This window comes from Pogona vitticeps, chromosome 4, assembly GCF_051106095.1.
Source record: "Pogona vitticeps strain Pit_001003342236 chromosome 4, PviZW2.1, whole genome shotgun sequence".
NCBI classification, from domain to species: Eukaryota; Metazoa; Chordata; class Lepidosauria; order Squamata; family Agamidae; genus Pogona; species Pogona vitticeps.
In genome coordinates this window covers 181,517,959-181,534,829 of record NC_135786.1, presented here as the reverse complement: position 1 = coordinate 181,534,829, position 16,871 = coordinate 181,517,959, and the positions used below count along the sequence as shown (strand labels likewise).

At 39.6% G+C, this 16,871-nt stretch overlaps 1 protein-coding gene across 17 annotated transcripts in view; it reads left to right on the top strand.

The window, feature by feature from the left end:
- PTPRM (protein tyrosine phosphatase receptor type M) overlaps nt 1-16,871 on the top strand; it is a 607,519-nt gene that overhangs the window by 220,920 nt on the left and 369,728 nt on the right. For all 17 annotated transcript variants that reach the window (XM_072999591.2, XM_020793481.3, XM_072999598.2 and 14 more), the window contains exons 4-5: nt 727-805; nt 2,147-2,262. In XM_072999591.2, coding sequence (XP_072855692.1) covers nt 727-805; nt 2,147-2,262 — 195 coding nt within the window. The remainder of the gene's footprint in view (nt 1-726; nt 806-2,146; nt 2,263-16,871) is intronic.

The following is a 16,871-nucleotide window of genomic DNA, read 5'->3' as shown; positions in this document are numbered from 1 at the left end:
CAAAGGTAGGGCTGCCAAAATTTGGAATGGAATAGTTTTAAATCTTGTTAGATCAATGGACAAAAGAAGGCCATTGATCTTGTGACCTATTTTGAACCATAAAAACCACTAAGGCAGATGGATAAGCTTTATATTATTCACTTGGTGGAAGACTTAAGTCTGCACATAGCAAATGAAAGTATCTTAATGCCATCATGTTACCTGATGGGTATTTTTGCCCATTGCTATTATATTATGATCCACATAGGTTTTTTTAGGACACAATCTCATGTAACATGCTAATTGCAATTGAATTAAAATTAGGTTCCCAAGCTTGGTTAACCTTAGAAGCAATTCCCAGAAGCCTTCATCACTAGCAGTCCTGACCAGGATTTCTGGGTGTTGCAGTCCAAGAACATCTGGATAACCCAAGGTTGAGAACATCTGAATTAAAAAAAAATTGTACCACACAATTATGCCAGATAGTTTTAATTCCCACTTTTAATTTTGCTTGATCAAAATACAGATCTAAAAAGCTGGATAAAGACATATATTTTGGCATTATTTGCACATTCTTTTTAGCCTGCAGTATTGTACTTGTTTGTGATCGTAAATCCTATGTTGTTTGATAACATTGCTTCTTGACATTTTGTCGATTCTTAGAACTTGCTTTAAACAAGGAAACAGTTGTAATATTTTTCAAAATTTTTTTTTTTCCTCTGACTGGGTCCCATTTTAAAATTTCAGGTAGTTTTTGAAGTGATCACTTCAGGTCACCAAGGATACCTGGCTATCGATGATGTGAAGGTTTTAGGACATCCGTGCAGTAAGTGACTGAACATTTTGAAATTATCTTTGACTCTGACTAAGTAAATGCATCATTTCCATCCTTTAGAGTTCCACAGATATCTCTTGAAAAGGGACCTGTCGAGCTTTGTTAGAAGCATGACACTCTTGAGACTAGCATGCTGTGCAACTTGTCTAATGCTATAGAAAAGAAAAGAAAAGAAAAGATCTACTGCAGTTCTCAGTGGTTTGAAAAACCTTCTCCAGGGTGTTTCAGCTCTCCAGAGTAGGTTCCCTGAGCTCATACAGGGAATGCAGGAGGGAAAGGGGTTTGCTGATTTTCGCAGAAGTAGCAAAATCCTATAGATGAATACCAGTGCATCCTGGCCACTGTATTAGACCAGACACGGGCAATGTCTGGGTGCCAGTTGGCCACAAGCATCCTCTTCTGGATCTTGCACAGCTGTTGGCACCTCCAGCACCGTCAAACCCTACCAGTCATATGACACCTCCCTTGTTTAAAAAATGTTGAAGAAAACCCCTTGTGCAATCTAGGAGGTTCAGGGTGGGGCAATGTCACCATGTTTTAAGCCTCGTGGACCTATTTTAGGTTTGGGCAACATTCGCTCAAACCTGGAAGTGTCTGGTTTGTAGTACTGTACTGGGACACATGATGCTTCCTGGAGCCACATTGTAGTTCTAATTCTACCACACTTCTGATTAATAGCAGCAATTCATGGTATTAGATACAGATCTTATGCAGCTCAGTAAGGTGAGAAATATTATCCAGCTTGGGTAATATGAGCAATATTATGATCAAGCTGTAATAAAGCTTAAAAGACAGTCATGTAAAATATTATGATCAAGTTATAATATATTATGTGGTTGTTCTGAAACACATTTACTGCAGAGAAAGTACCTAGTTAAAAAGAATTGTCTTAACAAATTTCTGTAATTCTTGTCTAGTAACTAGTATAACTATCTGAAAATCTTTTTCAGTAGAGAAATGTTTTACAAGAGGGTTAATAAGCTCATTTCTCCAGTAGAAACAATATTCTAGCACCTTTCTCTTTTGTTATGTCTTTAGATTCCTATACGAAAAGAAGAATAGTGATGTCAAATAGCTTTATAGTATTCATCACAATTAAGAGTCACATGTGTTAAAATACATTTTACACAGGCTTATTTGGCCTCCAACATGTTTTTTTCTTATTTCTTTAATATATTAATTTACATTTATTTTATTTGTCTGATTTATTTAGGACAGCAGCTTGTGTATTTAAAACAGCAGTTATTTTAAGAGCAAAACAGGAGAAGTCTCCTTGAAAGTTTGAGTATTAATAAGATGCCTTTCTCTCTTTACTCTTGATTATTTCAACAGCAAGCACACCCCATTTTCTGCGAGTCCAGAGTGTAGAAGTCAATGCTGGTCAATTTGCTACTTTCCAGTGCACTGCCAATGGTAGAACGGTTCAAGGCAATAGGCTTTGGCTGCAGGTAACATGCTTTTCTGCTTTTCCTTTCTACACTGCACTGATAATTTAAGAAATACTTTTCTGTATGGACTGAAGCTAGAATTGAAGGACTCAGTTTGTATCATTGGGCCAAATGTGCATGTTCTCCTGTGTGGTCTTTGCACAGAGAACCATTTGAAACATGTTAGAGCTGAAGACTGTAGGTGGAAAACTGTGGTGTTGGAAGATAGGAAAATCCAAGGCTGAAACTAATGATTTCTCCTACGCCAGCAATAAACATAGAATTTATGTCAAACATGGAAGTCATTCATTCACCCAAGGAAACTACAGCCTTGTCATCATGGATATTAGTAATCTGGATTTGACTCCCTCTAGAATTTAAAAAAATCATCTTTTAAATGGGGCTTCTAAATGAGGTGACTGGTTTGTTGCGTTGCATGCAGACATAACAATGAGACTACTCGGTCATTGCTTTGCAAGTTAAAAAAAGTCTCTGTATAGTGAGTTGTCCTGGGTAAAGATTTTAATCTCTTCCTAACCCTTTTCAAACAAACAATGAATCATGAGTTTTGATTATATCATATCAGATAATGGAAAGATGAATTGACACTAACTGAATCAATTTCACCTTAGGTTAAAATCAGATGAAGGAAATAATTACTATAAAACAGCCTAAAGTAGGAGCTTTTTCTTCTCTCTTATTTGTCACTTTCAGTTAGTTCAAAAGGTTGCGGGTTAAGGTGCATTGCAATGAATTGCATGTTCTCAATTAGCTGAAGCTTCCATATAAAAATAACACAAAACTTTGATACAGAAGATGTGATTTGTACAATTAACAGGCATATTCCATCTGCATAGATTTTTCTTGTTGCATCAATGGACTACGCAGGTTATTGCCATTTTGGGATTAAGTTTATATTAGGAAACTGAACAAATAGTATTCTAATGCATACAAAGTCTCAGAATTGCTATATTCTATAATGAAGTTGTTTTGAAAACAATTTAGTGTATCACACAATTAAAATCACTATCAGAACTGCGGATCTAGAAACTTTTCTGTTGCTAATATTTTTTATTGTTCTTCAGATAGCTATTATAATGCATTCTGCAATAAGATAGTTGCATTGTGCTGAAAGAAGTAAACCCATAATTCCTTTTTTGTTTCATATTTATTTTTCTTCTGAATTTCTAGTTGCAGTTGGTCAACCTCCCAGTGCTTAATATATGCTGGATTTCAAGATTAGGTTAGCATCCAGAGACGTGATGTGTAGAATTCTTGCTATTAAGAGCTACCATTTATTCAGACCTAAATTGGGGGACCAACATTAGTTTACTGATCAGTTTGTAAATGTTTTTAAAATGTTTTACAAGGATTTTGTTTGAACAAGGAGATATCAGTTTCAACAAAATCCTTGCAAAACAAGAGCTTTTTGTTCATTAGATCACATATTGAAAGAAACACCTAATTGATACTAGCTAAAATCCTGTTAATTTCATCCATTGGCACAATGCAGTTGGTATAAGTATTTACTCTAGAAGTAAATATGTCAGCTTTGACCAGATATCTCTGGCACTGTTTATTTGGTTGGCACATTCATAGACCTTCTTGTATAGATTGCATATGTCAAACTTCTAGGTATTATCTCAACAGCTGTCATTTTTATAAGCAGAAGAATTTTGAAACTTATAATGGTAGACCCTCTTTCCTTGTTTCGCCTTACTAAAGGGATACTACCATGCCCCTTTAATTTAGCATAGCTGACTATGACAGGTTAAAAGTATCTACTTGACGAAGGGAAAAAGAGCAAAATCAGTTAGGATAAAATGCGGCTATCAGTGAACACCATTAAACTGCCAGTCATATTCATGTTCAAAAATCCACACAGGAGAATGAAAGATAGGAGACTGTCAAAAATACAAAAGCTTTTGTTACTCTAGAAGCTATGCAGCATAAAGCAAGATTGTGATTAAAAGAAACTCATGTTCTCCATAGCTGGCAAAAATGAATGAGAAATAAGGATAAGAAATAAGTGTCTCAATGGTTTTGCAGTACTATGCATTTCATATTTTTAATAATGCTTGTTACCTCTATAGCAGATTTTCTAGCATTTAGAAAGTATTTTGTACGTTGGTGTGGTACTTATTACATACACATTTCAATCAGTTAGTGAAATGAAATGTTTATAATCTAATTCAAATTGACCTGTAAATATGACTTCTATTCCAGAAGAAACCTTAGTCCACTGTGGACTAGACAACTGTGAATAATGTTTGGGGAACTATTCTTTCTAGGCTGAAGTTTCTTCTAATGTGAAAAACATGTTGACTTAAAATAAGATTTGGAGCCAGGAACACCTTGTGAACTGGTGTGGGGTGGATCAGCTTCCTGCAAAATGTCAGGATGGGTGGCCCACCACTAGGTCACAAGCCACCTGTGGTTGAGGATGCGAGAGAGAGTTTTCTGTGTAAATTTAGAAAGGATAAGATGATTCATCACTCGTTTTCAGAGACTGAAAGGCAGTGATCCTGTTTCTAGTTTTGATGAACAGTGGGTTTTAAATGCAGTGGTGCCTCACACAACGATGTTAATTGGTTCCAAAAAAATCAACGTTGTGTGAAACATCGTTCTGTGAAACGCCATTTCTCATAGGAATGCATTGAAAACCGGTTAATCCGTTCCAATTGGAACGGATTGCCATCGCTGAGTGAAAATCCCCATAGGAAACATCGTTGAGTGAAACAATGTTTCCTTCATTGGAATGTATTGAAGCCGACTCAATACATTCTAATGGCTTTGCGAAGTCCTTTTTCGCTACTGTAAAAGTGTCTTACAATGTTTGGAAGCTGTTTTAAATGGTTGCAATGGTTAGTCCACCTCCTGAAACCTATGCAAACTGATTTTGGTGTTGTTCTGACACTTCGTTAATTTATGATGATTTTTTGTTTTTTCCATTGGAAACCATTGGATGGTCTGCCTAATGGTTTCCAATGGAAAAAACAAAAAATCATCATAAATTAACGAAGTGTCAGAACAACACCAAAATCAGTTTGCGTAGGTTTCAGGAGGTGGACTAACCATTGCAATCATTTAAAACAGCTTCCAAACATTGTAAGACACTTTTTCAGGAGCGAAAAGGGAGATCGTTGTGTGAAAATCCCCCATAGGAAACATCGCTGTGTGAGGCAGCAAACTTGACAGAAAAAGGCATCGTTGTGTGAATTCATCGTTGTGTGAGGCACTCGTTGTGCGAGGCACCACTGTGGTTTTCTTTTCGAACATAGAACTTTGCTAAAGCAAACTTACCCTGTTAAGAACCATAGAGATGGTGTTGCCTTCTGTTCTCTTTTTCCATTGCCAGAAAGATGGCATTGTTTTGTTTTGCTAGTAAGGGGTTGTTGGAAACTCAAGATATAGTATATTTCAACTTTGCTGTTGTATTCATCAAATTGTTCACTTCAGTGTTCTAATTAATGAAGTAATTCATACAAAAGAGCCTTCACTGTAATGTCTCTGTGTTTCAGTTTGTTTATCTCTTTCAAATGTTAAGATTTTATTTTCATATTTTCTGAAAGATGAATTTCTGTTTTTTAAAGCAAAGCAAAGCTTATATACCGCCCCATACTTCTTCAAGCACTCTCTGGGCGGTTTACAAGTTAATTATGCAGGCTATACATTCCCCCCCCCCCCAGCAAGCTGGGTACTCATTTTATCGACCTCCGAAGGATAGAAGGCTGAGTCAACCTTGAGCTGGCTACCTGGGATTGAACCCCAGGTCGTGAGCACAGTTTCGGCTGCAGTACAGCGATTTAACCACTGCGCCACGAGGCTCTTTTTTCCCCCTTCATTTTTAATAGAAAGTAGAGATAGGGACGAATCTAAAAACAAACCAGGAGATAAGACATAAGACATAAGACATAAGAAATTTATTTGTCATTGCGCTCACAAGTGGGTGCAACGAAATGAGGTGCTCTTCCCGAAGGTAAAACTGGGCAACACTACAAAAAAAAAAGTTAAAATATACACAACTTTCACCATCCAAGTATAGATACCCCGTTTTCTCTCAGCAATTAAAATTCCACCAAAAACCTATGGCCCCGCATTTAAACTCAATACTGCACTTGGGTAAAAACTTTTCTTGAATCTGCTTGTCCTTGCTTTCAATACCCTGAATCTCCTTCCTGATGGTAATAATTTAAAGAGCTGATGTCCCGGATGAGAGGAGTCTTTCAGTATGTTAGATATCTTCCTCTTACATCTGTTCTTATACAATTCTTCCAAAGAGGGGAGTGAACAGCCAATGATGTTTTGGGCCGTCTTAATCACCCTTTGAATTGCCTTTTTCTCTGCCACTGTGCAGCTCGTGAACCATACACAGAGACAGTAGGATAATATGCTCTCAATCGAACTCCGATAGAAGGTGATTAACAAACTCTCAGTCAATTGTTGCTTTCTAAGAATCCTTAGAAAATACAACCGTTGTTGTGCCTTCCTGATTAACGCAGCGGTGTTTGCACTCCAAGTCAGGTCATTTGTTATGAGAGTCCCAAGAAACTTACATTCAACCACCTGTTCCACACAAACTCCATCTATATACAGTGGCTGAATGTCTGCTCTTTTTTTCCTATAGTCCACTATGAATTCCTTGGTTTTTTGGATGTTAAATAAAAGATTGTTTTTTTTTGCACCAGCGGGATAGCTGTAATACCTCGTCCCGATACGCAGACTCATCATCCCCAGAGATAAGTCCTACTAGTGTAGTATCGTCTGCAAATTTGTTAATCCTATTACTGGGATGGTTATTGGTGCAATCCGATGAATAAATGGAGAACAGTAGTGGACTAAGGACACAGCCTTGTGGAGTGCCAGTGCTGAGTATCTTGTCAGTAGAGATGTAGTCATTCAGTTTAACCCTTTGTGGATGATTTGTTAAAAAATCCAAAATCCACAGACAGATAGAATCTGGAAAATCAAGATCTTTAAGTTTGTCTATTAATCTGTGGGGTATAATGGTGTTAAAAGCAGAGCTAAAGTCCGCGAACAGCATTCTTACATAATTCCCTTGTGTTTCCAAGTGGGATAAAGCCATATAAAGCACAGTATTGATCGCATCCTCGGTTGATCTATTTTCTTTATAAGCAAACTGAAGCCCATCAAAGGGATCAGGAAGGCAGGAGATAATATATTTCCGAACTAACTGCTCAAAGCACTTCATTAAGATTGAAGTTAGTGCCACCGGCCTGTAGTCATTCGGACTGTTTGTAGGCAACTTTTTAGGCAGTGGAACGATGACGGAAGCCTTGAGACAGACGGGAACTGCGCATAGTGTCAGGGATCGATTAAAAATTACAGTCCATATCCCGGCTAGCTGATCAGCACAGTCTTTTACCACCCGACCACGAATTAAGTCGGGTCCAGCTGCTTTTCTGGAGTTAACCACTTTCATAGTCTGTCTCACATCCTGCTCATTCACAATGAAGGGGGGACTCTGCTGAGTAAATGATGGCAAACGAACAGTTTCAGTTTGATCGATCTCGAATCGAGCAAAAAAGTTGTTCAACTCCTCAGCCACCTCCACACCTCCGCCCGAGGAAACCTTTTTTGCTTTGTAGTTTGTTAGTTGTTGAACCCCCTGCCAAACTTGCCTCATGTTATTGCTGAGAAAGCAGTCTTCAATTCTCCTCTTGTATTCGGCCTTAGCTTGCTTAATGCCTCTCCTCAAATTCGTTCTTGCTGCACTGTAGTCTAGATCATCCCCAGACTTAAAAGCCTTATTTCTAGCATACAACAGGCGTCTAACCTTCCCGGTCATCCAAGGTTTTTGATTGGGATAAACCCGGATACGTTTATCCACTGTGACCGTGTCAATACAGTGTGCCATATACCCTAACACTGCAGCTGTATGTTCTTCCAGATCAGGATGGTCAAAAACTTCCCAATTCGTTTGTTCAAAACAGTCCTTTAACTGCTCCATTGCTCCCTCCGGCCAGCTTTTTACTGTCTTGACTACTGGCCCTGACTGTTTTCTCAGAGGAATATACTCCGGAGCTAAAAACAGGGACATATGGTCAGACTGGCCCAAGTGTGGCAATTGTAATATCCTGTATCCATTTGCAATATTCGTGTAGACCTTATCTAAGGTGTTCAGCCCCCTAGTAGCACACCTTACATGTTGATGGAATTTGGGGAGGACTGCACGTAGATCTACATGATTGAAGTCTCCTGCAATAATGTATACAGCATCCGGAAATTTACTTTGCAAGTTGCCAATTTCATCGCCCAGATGACCCAGCGCCAAATCCGCATTTGCATCCGGCGGAATATAAACAACAAGAATAATAACAACACTGAATTCCCGTGGAAGGTAAAAAGGTCTGCATTTAACAGACAGATATTCCAGCTCCAAAGAGCTATGACGTGTTATAATCTCTGAGTTTGTGCACCAGCTCTCTCTAACAAACATGCACAATCCTCCTCCTCTGCACTTCCCCACATTCCTGTCTCTGTCCAAACGATGTAATAAAAAACCTTCCATATCAATAACAGTGTTTGGAATAGTGGGGTTCAGCCAGGTTTCTGTGTTTAACAGCACGCAACAGTTTTTCACAAACTTACTTGAGGAGACCTGTAACCTTAAATCATCCATCTTGTTTGCCACTGATCTGGCATTAGTCAGAAAGAGACTTGGGAGTGGTAGTCGCTTTGTCTGTTTTTGCAGCCTATACAAAACATCAGCCCTACAGCCCCTTTTCTTCTTCCTCTCCTTACGTTTCCTTTTCCTTCTCACTCTCGCTTTTGCCGGAATTACAGTCCACAGAGAGCCGGGGGACCTTGCAATCTCTGATGGTATGCCATGTTTCCAAATAAACTTAGCTGTTATCTCCTGTTTACATTGCAATCCAATCCTCATAAGTTCACAATTGCTGTAGAGTATATTCACTCCGCCGGAGGTATTCACAACACCAGATAATACACACAAAAACATCCATAAAGAACGCCAAGTCGATGCATCCAAAATCACTAATTCATTGGTTTGGATCAGTTCAGGTTCGTCCAAGCTGGAAAACCTGAACTTTCCTGAACCAACACATTTTGGGGTGATTTATGAACCTCCTGGTTCATTCACAGCCTACCCACAGCCCCCATCCCATTGCCCCCATTTGTTTCACCACGTTTTTGTGTCACTGCCTTCTCTTCCTCCACTGACCACGGCCATTTCAAGATCACTACTGCAGGTCGGGGACCATCTGTGCATGTCCCCACTTCTCAACTGATAAGCGGGGAGATGGACAGATGGCCCCAGGTGGCTGACAGGGCAGCTAATTAAAAATAAATAAATAAAATTAATTATTATTATTTTTAGTTAGCTGGCACTTGAGGTGGCTGCGCATGTCCCTGCCTCCCAGTTGAGAGGCAGGGACATTTGCAGAGGGGCCTCAGCCTGTGGTAGGCATCTTGAAATGGCCACAGGCAGCTGAGGAAGAGAAGGTATGGAAACAACAGAGGCAGTGAGAAGGGGGCAAGGTCAAGCTGGCTTGTTGGTTTTCTAGACAGTCACAGGACTGTCTAAAAAATTTTCTCAAATGAACCAGTGACTCGATTCATGATTTGTTTGGGAAAAAGTGGTAACTTGGGCAGTTAATGCCCACCTCTGATGGAAAGTTAAGATAAATACCATATAGAAACAAAATTTCAACACTTCTGCTGGCATTTAAGTTTGTGTGTGTGTGTGCGCGCGCGCGTGTGTGTGCACGTGTGTGCGCGCGTGTGTGTGTGCGCACGCGTGTGTGTTTGTGAAATTTCATTGGCTGAACAGATAGGGGGAGCTAAACAGATTTTAAAGCAGAATGTTTTGTTAAAATAAATAATGCTTATCAGAACCTGCTGTGTTTTGTGATAACAGTAGGCATCTTTCAGTCTCCAGAGACTATGGTAACATGCTCTGAATAGAGGTCTTGGAACAATGTCTGGTGTGGCCGAGAAGGCCAATTTGAGAGTGACGATCCCTTCCATACTGTAGACAAATATAATCTGTCCTCCTGTGTATGGTTTGAGGTGTTATGAAATGAAGACATGTCATTCACATGTCATGTTAGTTTAGGAAAGGAGTGCACATATTGTGCTTCCAAGTTATTGTTAGGATTCTGGGTGTCCATTGAAGGTTAGGATATATATTTTAGAAATAAATAAATAGATTTATATATTCTTCTCTACTTAGTATATCCCCTTCACAGATTGCTGCCTTGTCGTGGTGAAGGGGCTTGAGTAACTCAGAGAAGCTATGGGCTATGGCATGCAGGGACACCCAAGATAGACAGATCATAGTGGAAAATTTTGACTAAACGTGATCCACCTGGAGCAGGAACTGGCAAGCCACTCCAGTATATTTGCCAAGAAAACTCCATGGACAGAAACAAATGGCTAAAATATATGATGCTGGAAGCTAAGCCCCTCAGGTCAGAAGGCGTCCAATATGCTACTGAAGAAGAGCAGAGGACAAGGACAAGTAGCTCCAGAGCTATTGAAGTCAGAGGAAGTTCTAACTGTTGCTTCCTGTCCCACATATAGATTTTTATATAGTGTTTGTACACCTGCACAAAACTCTCAGAACGTTCCAGAGCCTAAAGAAAACTATTAGACTAGTTCCTCACAGTGTGCATGCTCCCGTGCCTAATCTGTCAGTTTCTTTAGCTGGTGCTGAGGCAACCTCTCAGAATGTCATCTACAGTCTATTTTTCATCGGTTTGTCAAATATTCCTTACCTGTTCAAGTTTTTTCTTTGTCTTCATCATCTCGTTCTCCTTTCCTGTGAGTTTTCCGCAAGCAAGCAAGCAAGCAAGCAAGCAAGCAAGCAAGCAAGCAAGCAAGCAAGCAAGCAAGCAAGCAAGCAAGCAAGCAAGCAAGCAAGCAAGTTTCTCAATAGAAATCCAGTGCAATCTTAATAGCTAGATGGTGGCTGTGTCAAGCCTGTATCATGACATTAAAACTAATGGCAAGAGACACTTACCAGCTTGACAGAAGAGAACTGTCCATGAATCTAGAAGGTCATCCACTAAAAATAGCTACAGATACAAATGGCAGAGGTTCTGATCCTTCTTGCAATCAATAGGAAAAATCTAGCCTCCTGGCCTTGCTGCACATGGTATTCTTTTACATTGAAAAGATACTGATTTATTCCCCTCTTCCCTAAATGTACATTTATGAGTTATAGTGGTAGAGCAGCCTCCTGATTCTGAGGCATTTCAGTTTTTCAAAATTCCTGGGAGGTTTGCAGGGAATATCTTCCCTGATATACAGGCTCTGCTTCTGCAGTGGTCACCTTTCTTGTACTCAACCAGCTTATAAAGCCACTGTTTGAGCTGATGGCTACAGCAATCTAGTGGCAATCACCTCAGCACAGAGAGCAAGTGAACTGTGCACTCTCTAGCACAAGCCACCTTTATTGCAGTTCAATAAGGATAAGGCTACTGTTTTTCCTGATATGTCTTTCCTACCTAAAATAGTTTCAGACTTTAACTATAATCAGCCCCTGGTTCTTCCCGCTTTCTTCCCTTCATCTACAATGGTACTGGAGAAAGTGTTTCGCACATTATATCCTCGCAGAGCCTTAGCGTTCTGTACCTGAAGACCTACAGTTACAGGCAAGTAACTTGTAGTTTTTTTCATGGTCTCTGTGAATTACACATGCGGGTGACTGACAAGCTCACTTATCAGCTGGCGAGATGTGTATCATGCCAACACAGATGAAATTACTGCTCTTCCAAATAAAGCATCACATTTTGTTCTGACGTCCAGCCTATAGTATTTGGTGAAGGCTGAGGGTTGAGACCACGTTGCTGCTTTTAAAATGTCACCTGATTAGATTCTTTTGAGAAATGCTGCATATGCGGCAACAGTTCTAGTCCTTTCACAGGTGTAGGGACCAGTTTCTTTGCAAGGTGCTAAGATTGTGCTGTCATGTTCACGAGCCGTTTCGATACCTGTTGTGATGTTTGACCATTTTCAACCCCTGATTACTGATGAATAGTTTGTTAGACTTCCTTAAATGCCTAGTTCTTCAAGTGATCATGCAGTGCACCCACCCTTATCTAGTTTATCACATAATATTTTTTTTGTTAACAATAACAGACCAGGGAACTGAAGGATGACTCTTAGGTTACAGGAGCTTGTACAGTGAAGGAGGCTGGTCTAACAGTTTTCTTTAGGTTCTGCAATATTCCGAGGGCTTTGTTCAGGTGCAGAAATGACTACATGTGTGAATTTACAGATGACTATCCAGAGAGCCACAGTCTTTCTGGAAATGACTAGTCGCACAGTCATTTCTGTGACTCATTCTCAATGAGCAGGGTGCAGCCAGTAGGGCTTCTTCTGCTTATGCATGAAGCTAGGCCTGGATATCCAATAAAACACCATAAAGACTATTACAAGTAAGAAAATAGAAATCATTTTTTTTTTAAATGTAGCAGAAGTAATCAAGGAATAGTTATGCAACAACCAGCCTTCCTAAGGAGAGTGCTTTGTCACAAATAAGGCTTAAAACCTGAAGAACTCAAGAATTGCCGTTAATGCAGGGTGCAATCAACATCCCATTTAAGTCCGTGGGAAAGCTCCCATTGGGTTTAATAGCTTTGAATTGCACTCTTACACTAATTGGATAAGCAGCCGGCCAGAAGGGGGGAAAAAGTAATAAATCAGTTACTGGGATTCACTACAATAGGGATATTTCCAAAGGTACTTAATTTGGTGTAATTTATGATCTAATAATCGACAATGAAGACAGCTGCAAGCTACAGTTATGCAGATTAATGGCAAAAAATGCAAAACAGGTTTAACACAGATATCCTGCCTGTTTTTACCATACACAGAGAACAGAAAGACAAGTGAAAAAGAAAGTCAGAGAAAGCTCTGGAGTAGCCAGTTCAAAAACTTAGTGCTGGCAAAGACTATTGGTGAGGGGGGAATGGTATTCATTTGTGGTGAGTTCCTTTGTTGCTCCCACACACACACACACACACTTTGCTCTGAGTCACAGAATAATGGAGAAATGCTACCTCTAGCTAAAGGCTTCAAATGTTACTATACTGTCCCTAGCTTTTGTACAGAAGCAGGCAGTATGCATCTCACTACTAACTACTGGGGCGCATGAGCAAGACAGTGCTGTTGGAACCATTGTGAGTTGTGCTTAGTGCTGGCCTACACAGGCCTTTGGTCTGGGCCAGCAGGGCTCTTCTAAATGGATTCACTTACACCCACAAGCTGAAATCCTGTATGGTATGGCAGGGGCTGCTTACACAGTGGAAATGCTGTTGTTTGCAGTGCCAAATTGCTGCTGATTAAGGGTTCCTTCTTTGAATTCTAGGTGCACTCAAATTTGTGGCATTGTGTACAGGCTGTGCACATCAGGACATCATTGCCAATATTATCATTCCTGTTGTGCAGATGGATCTACGCAATACAATTTCAGCCGCATAGACCCAAATGCACACACATTTTTACAGAGACAGTTTGCATTAAAGTGTTCTATATTATAGAATTCAGTGGCATCACTGTAAATGTGAACACGCAAATGCTCATTATGATTACCCCCATAGCTACCACTATAGGAGAGAGAGTCCAGAAATGGAAGCAACTAGATACATTTGTATCAACAAATGCGAAGCTGGTATTTTGTATAATAAATAGTTCTTATTGCCAATTCAAGATAGCATTACCCATATACAACAGATACAACTTGAAACAATATTCTGCTCCTGGGGAAATGATTTCCTTTGTTTCCTGGTTATAATGAGGATTATAGCTAAGTTCAGAGGCTGTAGGGGAGCTTGAGGACAGATTATATCATAGTACCCGCTACCTGGAAAGTCCAGGAGCTTTAACCTGTGAGCCCTGGTTCCACTATACTATCAACAGAGATGCCCGTAGGCACACAACTTGCTCAGGGGGCTTAAACTACATTGTAGGAACATGATGGAACACCATGTGTAGCTGATGAGGAAGTTGATAGCAAAAAGCACTCACTGAACGCACAGAGGTGTCTCCCAATGAAAGCTGGCTCTTAAGCTATTCCTAAGTATTTCTGCCACTGCTGTTACAGATAGAGAGACAGGAAAGAACCATTGTTAAATTCCTTCTACTTCCTAAAAGACTTGGGGGGGGGGAGAGAAAGAGAAAGACCAGGCTGGTAACTAACATTGCAATCACAAAACTATATATACTCCTTCCTCCTCCTAACTCTGTCATTTTCTTTCTTTGGAAAGTTGGAGGAGACACACCTCTTTTTACACAGACATAGCCCTTAAATTTTCCATAAAACAGAGCGACCAAACACATTTTCTATGCCTTCTTCTGAGTAGGCCCCAATATAACCAAGGAATATAATTTTGATATTGCACATTAGAATATAATTATTCCAGTTGGAACAATCATATATAAAGGTGTCCTCACTGGTTGGTAGAAGTGCTAATATGTGCATATATAATAATGGGAGCATAATCATAATATAATCTTCTCATCTCTCAGGAAAAGAACTGTCATAACTGTACAAGCAATTCTAGGAAGCAATTATAAAAATGATATCATGTATTCTATGAAGCAATCTGGTTGAGAATATTGTTCTATTTTATTTCAGTTCTAGATTGCTTGTATGTATAGAATTACTTTTTGCTGTCCTTAAATAATTAATGATCTCTGTGCCATGGATGGAATGCCCTTATAAAGACATATATTTGTTTTGTTTTTAAAATGTTCTATTAGTTTTGTATTAAATTGATTTATTTAAAATTCTATCTTTATGGATAATTGGGTTAGCTTTCTTTGTAGTTGTTATCTTTGCAATAAGTACTTTAGAAGAAAGAGGGCTTCAATGACAAGTGCCCTCACCCTTCACATTCAGTGCAATCAAAGCCAACAATATCATCACCACATTCTGGGCCAAACCTTCAATGAGCTCATTCTCAACTGACCTTTTAAATTTTCCTTTCTACCTAAACAAGATAAGCCATCTCAAGGTATTCAGAAGAGGGTTAATCTGAAAGTGTAAGAATTGAGAGATTTTTAGCCTGTCCCCTAGCTGTTGCTGTCTCCTCGGGAGGAGGGATTGTCTGTACATATGACGCCTCCCTATACAGCTGGGAAACCTGAAAATGCACAACTCAGACTGTGCAGATGCTCTCCTTTTCAGACTGCCTTTCTTCACGCAGACATAGTGACAGGCAGGGAGTACATGTATTCAAATTAACTCTTTTAAAAATGCCTAATAAGGCTATATTTTGTAAAGTCGTATGTATGAAAAAGAAAATCAGCAGCTAGCTATTGACATTTTGTCATTAAAGTCTCTGTGTTTCTGAACATGACCCAACACTTTCGTTGCTGCTAGGATGCATGGAAAGTGTAATCTTTTCCAGCCTGATTTATCAAACCGAGAAGATTTGGAACTACAGACCCCATCTGTGGGAACAGACATTCTTGAAAATGCATAGAAACAAACAGCTATTAAGAATGAAACCCACTAGTCCCTGAGCTTCTGGTAACTCACCTGTATGACCTCCCATTTAGAAAGATGGTTGGAAAAGATGGGTGATAAAGTTATGTCAAAAAATTGGAATAGAAAACTCCCCCAAATCCAAGGCATTTGGGAGGAGGGTTCTGTGATAATGAACCACCATTAAGCTAAGTATACTGGAACTATTTAAATAATACTATTATTTAAAGCATCTTTATATTGCTTTCTTTTTAAAAATTCAAAGCTGTTTATAGCAGTATGATTTTTAGAAATGACTACAAGTAATAACAACAATATAGTCCTTGAAAATAATTCATTAACAACAGGGGTATGCGATAATGTTCAATATTCGGGAAAATGCCAGAAGGAGTAAATAATAGGGATGAGATTTTTATAATTCTATGTCACCCAGGAAGACTTCTGGAGTTTGGGGAGGAGAAGGAGGAAGGAAAAAAAGAGGTCTTCCTACCACCATTGTCTGTTACCCACTAGATTCATTAGGGGGAGCCTCTCAATAAATTACCCTCCCATAGAGCAGTTAGATGACTCCCAACAAGCAGTGCAACTGAAAAGGTGTTTATTATTTTATTTTATTTTATTTTATTTTTGTCCCATCCATCTAGTGAACAGGCACTATACTGGGCAGTGAACAGCAATTAAAAAACAACTACCCACCCCAGCCAACAAAGACATAAATAATGAGATCCAAACAATAACAACAATAATCCAAAATACACCTAGAGGCAATGGCAAATCAAGAGCAATATCCAACTCAAGGACCCACGAGGGTATAAAAGGGTTAGGACTAATGTTCCCTGTAATTTCTAGCCCCACTGGGCGGGGCTCTGCCCCTCTCTCTCGCAACTCACCCCCCATGGGATTCCGTCGTGATTGGAACCAAAGGGACTGAAAACAATCTCTGTACAGGAGGAGGAGGCCTGTGCCGAGGGGGGCAGACCTTAGAGGGAACCTTGGTTAAGATGTTTCTGAAAACCTCTTTGAACAATATGGATTTCGTAAAGGCCAGAAGGGAGGGAGCCTGGTGTGTTCCCTTATGCTTCTCAGCCCAGGTGTATGGAATGAATCAGATAATGGCGATAGAAAGATCTTCCTTTTTCCTTCCCCTCTCTTT